The 13,415-nt window shown below is 42.7% G+C and overlaps 1 protein-coding gene across 2 annotated transcripts in view; it reads left to right on the top strand.

Moving 5' to 3' along the window:
- The window catches only part of nhsl3 (NHS like 3), a 37,786-nt gene that overhangs the window by 19,187 nt on the left and 5,184 nt on the right, over positions 1 to 13,415 (top strand). For both annotated transcript variants that reach the window (XM_083926308.1, XM_083926309.1), the window contains 6 exons: positions 10,975 to 11,133; positions 11,492 to 11,535; positions 11,643 to 11,781; positions 12,649 to 12,756; positions 12,836 to 12,996; positions 13,102 to 13,299. In XM_083926308.1, coding sequence (XP_083782434.1) covers positions 10,975 to 11,133; positions 11,492 to 11,535; positions 11,643 to 11,781; positions 12,649 to 12,756; positions 12,836 to 12,996; positions 13,102 to 13,299 — 809 coding nt within the window. The remainder of the gene's footprint in view (positions 1 to 10,974; positions 11,134 to 11,491; positions 11,536 to 11,642; positions 11,782 to 12,648; positions 12,757 to 12,835; positions 12,997 to 13,101; positions 13,300 to 13,415) is intronic.

The raw sequence follows: 13,415 nt of genomic DNA, 5'->3' as shown, positions 1-13,415 counted from the left end.
AGATGGTGTGGAGCCAGCGCCAGCCGCGGCCACTGTTTGTACTTTAACATTTGGCAGCAGATTTACTCAAACACGCTGTCGTCTTTTCACGCAGATTTACGAGCGTTTTCAGAATCAGTCAAAATGGTTGTGACTTGTTTACGAAAGGGAAGCTTAGTTCATTGGCCGTGAGAGACGGATTTCACCGGGGAAGAGCGACGAGGAGGAGTGTATTAAATGCTTTTAATGAACGCTCACAATTGGCAGAATGAGGTGTTGTTGGCAAACACACATACACACACACATACACACACACACACACACACACACGCACACAACCCTCAATGTCTGCATATCTCTTGCTCACATACAAGCATTGTAGCACTTATATTGCTGATGAACAAACTAGTACTTTTACTTCCTGTGCATTTAGATTTGTGGTGCATTGATAACAGGGTGCATCTGTTCATGCTCAATGTGTTCCATGTGATTCGAGTGACAGACACTCAAATGAACTTAAAGTCACTTGTATCTCACAGCTCAGCACTTAGGACGTCAGCAGATGTTTATTTATCTAAACCAGGGCTGCCCAACCCTGCTCCTGGAGGGCCACTGTCCTGCATGTTTTAGGTTTCTCTCTGCTCTAACACACTTGAATCTAATGATGTGCTCGTTATCAAGCAGCTGAAGCTTGTCACAGGTTTGAAAATCTTTAGACTCAAGTGTGTTAGAGCAGGGAGAAACCTAAAACATGCAGGACAGTGGCCCTCCAGGAGCAGGATTGGGCAGCCCTGATCTAAACTCTGCTCCTCACTCCTCATCAGCACACATGATATTGATGAAAGGCATCAACATGTCCATGGTGACAGAGGGAGCACTTCTTCCTGAATGTATAGTTTTATATTTTCCATTGTTTAACAGCTTCTATATCAGTTCCCTTTGTTTCAGCGATTTGTATCTGAATCACATGCGATTAACCCATTATAACAGACAGATAGTACAGAGAGTACAGAAAAGAACAAGGGATGATTGTCCCACAGAAACGTCCATATCTGGAAATCTTTACAATCTCTATAAGTTCCAGAGGAGGATGAGGACATGACATGATGTAACTGACACTTTGGTTATAAGGAAAAGTGAAATGCAGACATATATTCTGACTTACTAATGAATGAAAACCATACTGTGACATTTGGAGTTTGGATATAGGGAAAAGGTCAAGGAGGGGGGAGTTTGAACAGCTGCTCACGTGAAACATCTTTTCCTGTAAAATAGACATCTTTATCTCAGTCAGGAAGTTTTATGGTCTCATGGGTCTGTGACAGTGGGGAGATACACTATATTTTGGTTTGGCATGTCCAAGTCCTAGAAAAAAGATTTTCTTGATAACAGGACAGGTAAATAAATCCATGAAACAATCAACAACGGGTACAAGGAAGTTATTTTAATGAGGACCAAGAATAACCGGGATGAATTCATCAAAAAAAAAGTTGTGTGGGAGGTACAGCTTAAGGTTTAGTTTGCAGAGATTTTTTTGAACAGCCCAAAAAACTGCTGAGTCAGCAATGGTCTTAAAATCTTTGTTATGCCTAATTTCTAACAATGGCCTGCCAGAGAGGTCATTAAATTGTTTTTAAAGTATAAATCCTGACTTAACTAAAAAATTGGATGAGAAGATTGCTACCACTTTCATATCTCTACGCCAAGTACGAGGCAACAGGCTGTTAGCTTAACTTGGTTTAGCTTAGCATAAAGAATGGAAGCAGGGGGAGGACGTAACCACTACAAGTTGTCACCTTATATCTTGTTTAAACAAACAAGATATAAGGTGTTAATGAGTGATATTTGTGCCCTTTGCGCCTTTCCTGTCCAAAGTTTACAAAAGCCAGGCTAGCTCTTTCCCTGTTTCCAGTCTTTGTGCTAAACTAAGCTAATTAAGCTACTAGCATTAGCTTCAATCTTTTCATCTAACTTTAGGCCAGAAAGGGAAAAAAGCCCCCAAATTCCCCCAAATTTCAAACTATTCCTTTAACTAATATTAGTCTTATTATATTCACTATTATAAAAACCTTTACATGACAAGAGATTTAAATATAAATTTGTTGTAAATTTTGTTTTGCTACGAATGTGTTTTTGAAGTTTGCTTCAGATCAAACCGGACGATCGGGTCCTCAAACTTTTCTAAAGAGGGCTTTTAGAGTCCGACTTGAGGGCACCGGGCCTGTTCTGTCCTGTCCTGATCGGAGATGAGTCTGTGGGGAAGCTGTAGGTCTCTCATTAACTCATCAATCATACTCAATAAGTCTATTCACCATTAGGGAGGCATGCCCTCAAATAACCTGCAGCACCTGTGTCTTTTTTCTCTTCCCAGCTGTTGCCTGGGTGGTGTTACTTTTCTGACTACTGATGCAAGTAAAATTAGGGGTGGAGTTTTCCAATGTTTTTGTTTCTTTACAGTTGGTTTCACATCAAGTTTACATCAAGTCAGTGGCATCTGTCTCTGTGACTCATCATTGGAAGCACATACCAAATAAGACATAATACGATTTCTTTTCCGGTGTGTTCTGCACTCTGTCTTCTCTCAGGGTGGTTTTGTCTGGAGGCCGTTGTGTCTCTCCATACCCTCTAATTTTCCAGGGTCGCCCCCAGGACTCATAGGCTCACTCCCACACCAACTGGCAACAAATAGATTTATTATCTTGTGTTAAGACTGTCTGAATGTTGTGAACGGCGGATCAACCATGTCCCCGCTGTGAGCGGGTGTATCAGTGTTTGCAGAGCTCTCAGTTTGGCTCAAAAAAAAGCTTTTAAGTCGGAACGACAAGAAGCAAAAACAGTTTTCCCTCCATGAGGAAAAATACCCCCAATCTCCTTATCAGGTAAAGAACAGCAGGGAGCAAGAGATGGATAAATACAAAAAGAGAGACTATTACTATTTTTAAGCACAACAGGTGCTCCAGCGATTTAGTTTAGCTCCGTGTTTGTGCTTCCTCGCCGAGGGTCTTGAAGTGGAGTCAGTCTCATGTGTACAGCCTGCTTCTGGTCAGGATTAAGAACTGAAGCAAACACAGAGTTGATCTGTGCTGAGGAAGGGTTAGGTTAGGAAGACATACAGTACAATACAAAACATCAAGGAACCATGCCTTTTGATTTAGTTAAGTTTATCCTAAATGCAGTGCTGTTGTCAATTCAACTACTAAACCTCCATTAGGATAATAAGTCTTGTTTCACTTTCATACTCACATTCATTCGTAGCGGAGCAGTAGTTGGTTCAATCTTGACAGCCACCAAAAATAAATAAATAAACACAAAATACATGCCTACATGTTAATCTGGGGTTTATGATACAGTTTTGCTCACAATCCTAAAATGACTCTTTTTTCCTTTGCCCTCTTTGTCCTCCTCACCATTTCTATTCCACCCACACTCTTGCTGTCTTGTTCCCTCTTTATCCCCCCACCCCCTGCCAGGGGAAATCATAAATGCGGTGGTTCTTAGGTAATGACAGTTACTGTACTCAGTGATTTATGTACTTCCTCTCCGCTGTACCTTTCCCTTCTTCTCCTATTTCCCCCACCCTTCTGTCTCCTTCCTCACGTCTCAGCCCTTCTGTCTCCACCATTCCTGCTGTCATCTTCCCATCACACCCAGGCTGCTCTTGTGCAAGTTTTACATCTTGTATGTTCGGTTTTGATGCTCCCTGTACGACTATTTGCTCGCGTCATATAGATACAGTAACGAATGAGTCTAATCTCACGTCTGAGCAGACCTGTGCCAGATATTATCATAACAACATACATGAAACATGAGATATTCCACTAGATATGTGCAAGGAGGATGGAGGTTAGCCTGCCTCCCTCTCCCCCCCTGGTTAATGCTACACCACTCAATGAAGGGGAGCTCATAACTCAAGTCCACCGCAGCAACCATAGAATACAAATCAGGGGAGCAGCAACGAGCGGAATAATGACACCTGTGTGCGCGTGTGTGTGTGTGTGTGTGTGTGTGTGTGTGTGTGTGTGTGTGTGTGTCGGGGCGAGGTTTATTGCTGGTCACATTTTAACCCTGTCTCGCTGTACTCTGGCAGTTTCATTACCTCTATCTGAAGGAATGGAAAGAGCAATTCGGAGAGAAAGGCATTGCAGCCAATCATTGTGTTCAGCAGACAAAGACACCCCTGTAGGCCACCACTGTATATCTGACGGTATCCCTACAAATGCTGTAGAGTGAAAACAAATCTCAAGACTGGTGATATTCTATATTTTTTTTCCAATGAAAAGATGAAGACAAAGAATGGATTGTTCCTAACGAGTACTGGCTCCGTAGGCAACAGTTCCTCCGACGTCCAGAAACTATTTAAAACAGTGAGCCACACTGGGTGAGATATTTACCTTGAACATGTGTACTGTGATCTTTAACAATCCCACATGCACCGTCCTGCTGCTGTAAATACCCACTAGAGCAAATGTGTATTAATCCACCTTTGAAAATAGTCCCCAATAAATGCATTTGTTGGAATAATGTCCACTAGAACCTACAGGGCACAACTGCTTTAGGCAACTACTTAGCCTTTTTTTAACATCAAAGTTTATATTTGTTACACAGACAGGGTGGTGCAGTTGGAAAACATTGAAGGATCAACACACTTTATTTTGTGTTCGTACTCATGTCATGGAATTTCTGATGATAATTTTTGGCATTTTTACAGTAAATCTCTCAGAAACATCAAGAAACTAACAGAGGATGAGGAAGTCCAAAGCCTCTGCCTCATTTCAGCTGTGACATTGTGTGAAGCCATCCAGGCTCTGCAGATGTGCCTCACATCTGGTGTAAAAACAACTGCTCCTTCTTGGCAAGCACTACGATCAATATTGTTTTGTCTTCACGCAGCTCTGTCCCTGCCTTCCCATGCTCCCCCTGTTTTCTCTCTAACGAACCCAGCCCTGAACCACATACGCCCATTAATACGCACAGACAGTGGCTGTTTTCAAGCCCAGTCGGGCATGAAGTGGAAACCCTGCTACTTCTAATGGTCCGGTGGCCCGAATGCTCACCTCATACTGATGTGGAGGTTATGACAAAGGCAGAACAGCTCTGCTTCTCTGTTTACATCCTTCCTCCACTAAGCAGCAAATGAGAGGTTGAGCTGAGGACATGAGATGAGTGAATACTCACCGTGTAGTCATGATATTGCATTTTCCAATAAGTGTGTGTGTGTGCGTAAGCGCCAGAGCTTGGGCTTGGTCACTCCACTGGGAGTCATATTTTACATTTAGCTGCTTATTCGTCCGGCCCTGTGTGTCCACATTAGTGTTCTCATCTGTTGTCTCATACATGCAGCCCAGACAGAGTCAGAGTTGAGACAGCACTCTCTAGTGGAGCAACATGTTATGTGTGTGTGTGTGTGTGTGTGTGTGTGTGTGTGTGTGTGTGTGTGTGTGTGTGTGTGTGTGTGTGTGTGTGTGTGTGTGTGTGTGTGTGTGTGTGTGTGTGTGTGTGTGTGTGTGTGTGTGTGTGTGAGGTTTGTGTCTGCAATAGTTTTTTACTCAGGTCAGTGTTTTTCTGGCTATTCAAGATTTAGACATTTAAGAAATGTATGATTCAGGTATGTCAAGTGCTTTTTTTCTTTCCACTCCGTTTTGAAGAGCTGCTTTCATCAAATGAATATTATTCATCTGGTTTTAAAGGGGTTTCTTATTTTATTGTATTCATGTGTTATCATCGTAGAATAGAGAAGCTGGAACCAGAGAATGCTCTAAATGCCACATAGATTTTAAATGCATTAACACAATTTATTTCAGGTATATTGGCTGAAATCCACAACGTCAGATATAAATCAAAAGCAGAGAATGGCACGTCAGATCATTATCGTTATTTTGAACTCACAAATGAGTCCTATGTCTTTTGGCCTTTGACATTTCAACAAGCCTGTTTTGTTGCCTGTCTGAACTCTGATTGTCTTCCAACAGGCACTTTGACCTGCTAACAAGTCCAGCAGTCCGGCTCAGTTGATTTATAATATCATCTTTAGTGTTATATGGAGGAGGCTGTAAAGCAGCTTCCAAGTATCCCTTTAAAAAGTCATTGATTTACAATGGTATTATATTATATGTGAATATTTGTATATTTTCTCCATTCACTCTAGAATTAAAGAAGTTTGGGGAAAACCACATTAGCACGGAGTTAGCGTATGTTACTTTCCTCTCTTTTAATGTTACTTTGCTTACACAGTGGAATGGTGTGTTGTGTACGCTGAATCAAAGGCATTTGAAGCCCCTCTTTCCCCTCTGCCCTCTCCCCCAAGACCAGATGGTGTCTCTTTAGGCCCTCTAATGAATATTGATATGAGGGGTCTTGGTTAACAACAGGGGGGTTAGAGACCCCAGAATTGGCACTTAGTAAAGGTCTACATTTTGGGGACTGGGTGTGGAAGGGATTTATATTTGAAAAAAAGTGTTTGGAACTTAAAGTGCCACATCAGTGCCAAACAAAGCCGTTTTCTTGTGCACATGTCCCATATTGGTCAACTGTCTTGCACAAATTAAAATAGATTAGGAGCTAATGAGTGGCATCAGCCAGAGGATAGGTCAAACTTTGATGTAAAGTTAAAAAAAAAAAAGAAGAAGCAATTAATATATGTTTAAGCAAAGGACTGAGATGAGAAGTGCTGATGTAGGGAAAACCTTTTCAGAGTGAGGGAGTGTAAGGTGAAGAGGTGGACAGGTTAAGCCACTGGCAGAGTTAATCCTCTGGCATGACTCCCAGGTGGAAAGCTGCTCTCCAGAAGGCCTCAGCTTATTCCAGCCCCCACTCAACCCGATGCTGAACACACCGCCAGCACCCCGGGCCGGGCAGTCTGACCCTGGACCCGGGTGGAAATTTCTTAACTTGACATTTTCCAGTGCGAGAAGGGATGGTGGGTGAATGGATGAGAGTAATTGTGTTACTATCCTCCAGCTGGTGCGGGTGTCTGGGCCAGCAGGGGCCCCCTGCCATGCTACTTTATCGGGAATAAACATGCATTCAGAGCGCAAGTGCTGCCTCTATAGTGGTGAAATAACCCTGGAGCACAGCGCCGGTTGTATGTTTGGCACAGAATCAGCCTTTTTAGTTGGGTTTTTTTTCCCATCCGTGTTGAATTTCATACCCTCTGCAGTTTGTCAGGAAACATCAGTAGGGGAATAGAAGCTCATACACACACACACACACACACACACACACACACACACACACACACACACACACTGCACCATGAGCGCTGCGATCATGAACCGAGGCTGTGTCAGCTATTTATAACTCAAACTAGACCTCTGTGGCTATAAGGCAAAGGGGCCGACAGGAAGGGAAAAAGAAAGATGTGAAGGAGGAGAGATTGGCAGAGACAGAGGGAGGAGAGAAAGTGATGCAGCGAAGAGGGTAAGGCACTACAGCGCACTGAAATAGTTTGGTTTTTTTTCGCTTTTCACTGCGAGGACACAACCTCTGCTGTCAAATGCAGCCCCTGTAGCCCTTAGATAATGAGACGGAGCGTCAGACAGATGAGTGGTGCTGAAGGCTTTCATTAGGGAAAGGACAATGATAAACATAGCTATATAATCATCATGTATATCAGTGGTTATGGTGTGCTTTTAAAAAAGTTACAACGTGTCTATAAAAAGACATTTTCATGGCAGAAACTGGAGAATGCAGCTTCTTCGATTCGTCTAAATGATTACATTCCTGTTACTTGACTGCAAACAAATGTGATATGTATTCTTCTAAGAACCTGGGAAAGTTTACATCTATGTATTTTGACTTCAAAATGTTTTCATTTAAGTTGTTTTTCTCGTTACAGCAGGTTACAATTTCCATGTTATCTCAGTAATTATCAAGGTAGTATTCCACATCAAGATATGCTGTGAAAGTTTCATATTGCAAACCAGAGATGCCCCGGTTAGTCGATGGATCGATAAGATGTCAACTGTTTAAATGAACTAGTCTAGTTTGATGATTCATTAATTGTTTTGAGTCCTTTTTCAAGAGAAGAATTCCGTTTCAGATTCTTAAATGTGAATATGTTCTGGTTTCTTCACTCCTCTATGACAGTAAAGTGAATATCTTTGAGATGTGGACAAAACGAGACATTTGAGGACGTCGACTTAGGCTTCGAAAAACACTGAAAAACATTTTTCTGATATTCTATAGGCCAAACAACTAAGCAATTCATCGAGAAAATAATCAAGAGATGAATTGATGAAAATATTCATTAGATGCGTCCCTATTAAAAACCCAACAGTACAAACCCTTTTAAAGGGGGTGAAAAAAAGGGGTGATTGTGTCAGATTTTTCTCTAATTGTCACTTTTTCATAGTAAAGTATTTTTCGGGTTTTCAGACTCTTGGAATTCTTGTGTACACACAGTCACACGTGTCTGTCTATATAGAGGGAAGTGTGTGTGTCTTTGGTGGGGGGGGGGGGGTTGTTTGCCTCGTGAAAGCCAAAGTTTGACAGCCGTTTTGCTGGTGGGGGGATTCTTCATTTGACAATAGACGGGGTATAGTAATGGAGAGAGCCTGTGTGAGCGACAGAGCAAAATAGAGAGAGAGGGAGAGAGCAGAGGGGGAAGGGAGGAGGGTATCAGACTTGGGGATAAGGCAGCTGGGACAGGCTGCTTTGGCTGGGAGCAGATCTTATTGTGTACTCGTCCTTCCCAAGTCACTCAGATAGTCTGCGGGAGGAGAGAGCTTCTCCCTCAGACGGCTGTCACACATTTTCATCATTCTTCCACGCTCAGAGTTCAGGACATCTGGATCTTCTATGAAACACAAACAGATTTCCATCACCACTGACAGAACGAGGACTTGTTGGACTCTGCTTTGCTGTAGCCAAATATTTCGATTCGTATCTGTTATGGCACTGGTGTAGGCATGGTGGTCTATTTGAGGAAGAGCCTCCACTCTCTGCTGTCTGTCTTCAAGAAGAAGGGTGAGTGTTGACTCAAGTGGAGAAGTTTGGCAGGCTGTTGGTTTAACTTTAGGCTGCTGAGAAATGAGCGCAGGTTTATACGACAGTAATACTCTTTAACTTTGCTTTGATTGAGGCTCAGCTGACCTTTTTTCCAGTACTTAATATACCCTAGAAAGTTTGTGTTGAACGTTTCAGGTTATGAGGTGATGGATTAGTAACATGTTTTAGTGTAAAGACTTGATGATAACTGCCAGGGTTTTTTGTTGCTCATTGTCTCTCTGTCTCACACTTACTAACAGACACGCTGGCACGCAAGAATGACTGTTGAGGGCAATTTGGGGGACCTCTCTAATGAGATAAAGGGCTTAACCGACTTTTTTGGCGATCGTCTAAATCGCCCAAAAGCCCTAAACCTCCCGCGGGGGTCTGGCGGAATCTCATGAAGGCTGCTTTTCCAATTAATCTCAACTAGTAGTTTGAGCAGAACACCTTAAATGGGAGTCATATGCACTCTGCAGTGGTGGAGGTGCATTTTCATAATGAAACCCGTCTCTGTTTTCTTGGATTGCATAAGACAGTCCCAGCTTCACAATGACTTGAGATTTCCCACAGCCACACACAGGGGAGGGCATTGTGTCTGCACTGCCTCACCTGTGTGAATGCGGGAGGATAGGGGTAGGGGTGTCTGTTACCCTACACACACACAAACATGTACAGTATGTACATCCACACTCGCACAGTGTTATCTTACAGGTGAGACTGAAAGCCACAGTGTTGAGAGTGACAAAGGAGGGAAAGGGGACACCTCGCATTGACCTTTGATTAGCTAATAACAGACAATTTATATAACTTACAGAGCCAGAAGCAAATAAACAACATTTACACTAAATATTATAACACACCACAGAAATAAACCAACAATATTGTTATAGTTGGACCAGTCCCAGCCTGGTCAGATGCGTACATGAACTGATGAAGCCTCTTGGATGAGAGGTGAAACGTCTTCCTAGACAAACAACCAGTCCAGTTGCTTTTGACTGAAATTGCTTTGAGGATAACAATATTGCTCTATTATTTTTCTAAACCTGACTTTAATTCACACAAATTCTCCTCTGAATCATTTAGCTGCCCCTGCCTGTTTTAGATTATGCATTCAACAATAAAATCAAGCAATCTTTTTTTATTTTTAACATTGAATTGTACAAGGTACAGTCCCAGTAAAATGCTGTCTCATCAGCTGCTTCAACTTGTGCATGATTCATCATAAAGCACAGTATGACCACAAGCTCGGCTCACAGAAAAACATGCCCGACAGAATAAAATATATATAAAATTATTAAACTAGTGCCTCACAGCCAACTGAAAAGCCACCAATGTGACCCTGTCTTTGGTGATCACATCAAAAATGAATTTCAACAGTGCAACAGTACTGAAGACATTTTAGGACATATTATTGCTTATGTCCCCCACTAAGGGGTCCAGTGGCATCTTTACATGTGGGCAATCCAGATTATCTAATCCTCCGTGGCCCACTGAGGCAGAGAGATACTGCAGGAGATTAGCTAAGCAATAGTTTACTGTTGAGAGCTTGATCAGACTGGGACGTCTGCCCACTAAACTGCTCGGCTGAGGAGATTTGTAGAGTGTGCTGTGTCAAACGTGCACAGATAAACACACACACGACAGGTGGAGGTGCAGAGGATTCACTGTAAAGCTGATAAATGTTTTGTCAAACGGACACCTGTTGAGTGTTGAGTGTTTGTATGTGTGTTGGCGGTTTATAAGGCTTGTAGAAAGCTGTTGCGTTTCAGAAAAAAGTGAGATGTTTTTTATCCAAAGAGTAAAAAATAGGCTAACGGGTACATTAATTTGGAAGAAGTGTAATAAGTGATATTGAATTATGTTAATCTGGTACCCACTCCAGCCTAATCACAGGGAAATGACTCCGGAAATCTTCTTGAAGCGCATGCTCTAGGGAGACAATAGCAAATTGTTTATTCTCATATAAGCCAATCTCCCTGACCCATTCTTTTTCCACCATCCCAACAGCTGGCCCGAAGGGGAATGAAGACCAGAAGAGGTTGACCGTCCACTACAGGACCTCGCAGCACTACCAGGAGAATGTTTTCATTGAGGGCAGCAGGCCACAGTACCTGGAGGACCTGCACACTGAGGCCCAGGAAGGGCTCAAGATACTACAGCAGGAAGGTCAGACAGCACTATAAATAAGAAAACACATACTGTAGACAAAGTTATATATATTTGTTTAATACTCAAAAAAATGTACAATAAATGTAAACCCAACTAAATAAAGTGTACCCACCGTATTTGATAACAAATTTAAGTGCAGTATATTTTAGTAAACACTGTCAGGCTAATTAAAGGCATATGAGTGTATTTTTTTAGAAAATACAACAGATTTGTGTTTGTCAGACATAGACTTAGACTTCTCTTTATTGATCCTTAGGGATTAAGTTTCCAGCAGCCATAATATATAAACAAGTATGGATTGAGTTTGAGTGTATTCATCTTCCGTGTTTGATCCTCGTCTATTTGGTTCACACAGAACATACAAATGGAGTGAACTTACCTGACGATGAGAGCGTTGCTGTAAGTGCCCCCAAAGGCTCTGTGTGTCATTTTTCCTTTACACAAAGAGTGTCACCTGAATGGTTAGATAACTGCTGTCTCTGTGTGTGTGTGTGTTCCCCCTGCAGTCCACAGACACTCTGCGTCTGGAGCAGGATATCACCTCCAAGGACGGAGGTGGCTCTCCAGAGTCGAGATCCACCACCTGGAGTACTGATACCACGGTAACCTCTGCTGTCTCGACTAGGCCTGTGCTCACCCGCCAAGGTAAACCATAGCGGTGTGTGTGTGTGTGTGTGTGTGTGTGTGTGTGTGTGTGTGTGTGTGTGTGTGTGTGTGTGTGTGTGTGTGTGTGTGTGTGTGTGTGTGTGTGTGTGTGTGTGTGTGTGTGTGTGTGTGTGTGTGTGTGTGTGTGTGTGTGTGTGTGTGTGTGTTTAAAGGGAGACTTTGAAAGGAAGCATCCAAATCTCGTTCATCTTAGGGAAGTAGGAGCTAATCATAGTTTTTGTGCCTGTGTGAAAGCAGTTCTAGCTTCGTTCCTCGGTTTACTGCTTTATGGCATATCATGAGCATGTACTTATTTAGCATGCACGTCTCATTCCCAGCTGCTTCTGCAGTTATGTAGTGAAATCAAAAAAGCAACACACACACACATAGTCACGCACTCATATAGACGCGCAGCCGGAGCTTTTTTCCGTTACTTAAAAGTTCTAAGCATCTGAAGACAGCACTGTGGCTGCCTTTGCATATCACAGCTGTAAGGCAAAGTATGCCTGTGTGTGTGTGTGTGTGTGTGTGTGTGTGTGTGTGTGTGTGTGTGTGTGTGTGTGTGTGTGTGTGTGTGTGTGTGTGTGTGTGTGTGTGTGTGTGTGTTTGTGTGTGTGTGTGTGTGTGTGTGTGTGTGTGTGTGTGTGTGAGAGAGAGAGTGATTGCGATTCTGGTCCATACTTCAAACATCCTTTTTAAAATCCTCTGGAAAAGCCAGTTCCCCAGTGGTGTTCTTCACTGAGTTTCAATGCATTATAGTGCATTGCTCACATTATTTCACCAATTTCAACATGAAGCTTTTCATTGCAAAAATAACCCTCCTTCAATTCCGTTACAGCATTAAGACATGCTCTCTCTTTCTCTCAGGTTCTACATTCAAGCCTCTGAATCCAGTAAAGAGACTCGATAAGAGCAGGAAGAGGAGCAGGAGGACCACCATCATGGGTATTCCCAACCAGGTCCAAAAAGAGCTCGGTATGTCCCCATCATGATGTAGACATCCTGTGACCTTGGTAGTAAACTTTCTGTTGACAGTGACCTGCCCTCTTCCCAGCATTGCACAGAAGCTCAACCTTCCAGCAGCTTGTTTCTACCACCGATCGCGATGCAAAGATCAATAACAGCCAATCAGGTGTTGTTATCGTTCCTACGGTTGATGGAGGGACTCCAGTAGCGAATAAGGAGGGAGCGAGGGTGCACCTTTCAGAACTGGAGGTAAAGGGTTCTCCAGAAACTATTTATTTATTCAGAATAGTTTTATTAGACATTACAGCTGGGTTTTTATCACTTAAGAATTGTCCTGTCTCCACTCCTAATCAGGCATCCAGGGAAGAACAGCTACTGAGGAAGAACCTCCAGGCAATGTACCAGGACGAGCTGCCCTACAAACACCAGGGCTTTGGCTCCTATCTCTGCCCCACCTCAACCCTTAGACCCAAGTCCCTTGCAGTACCTGGCATGACCACGTCCTCATCTTTCTGTCCTTCAACCATGTTTAGTTTCCTCCAGGAACCCCAGGTACGAATGAAATCAGTTAGAGGATATTGACATATATTGATATTTTAAAAATCCAGTCTTCTGTTTTTTGTCTGATTCTATGTTGACCATTTTTGTTATTTATATTTGGATGTTTC

Source organism: Echiichthys vipera (assembly GCF_963691815.1).
Source record: "Echiichthys vipera genome assembly, chromosome: 13".
Classification (NCBI taxonomy): Eukaryota; Metazoa; Chordata; class Actinopteri; order Perciformes; family Trachinidae; genus Echiichthys; species Echiichthys vipera.
Note: the sequence above shows the minus strand (reverse complement) of the source record. Positions and strands in the feature narration are given on the sequence as shown.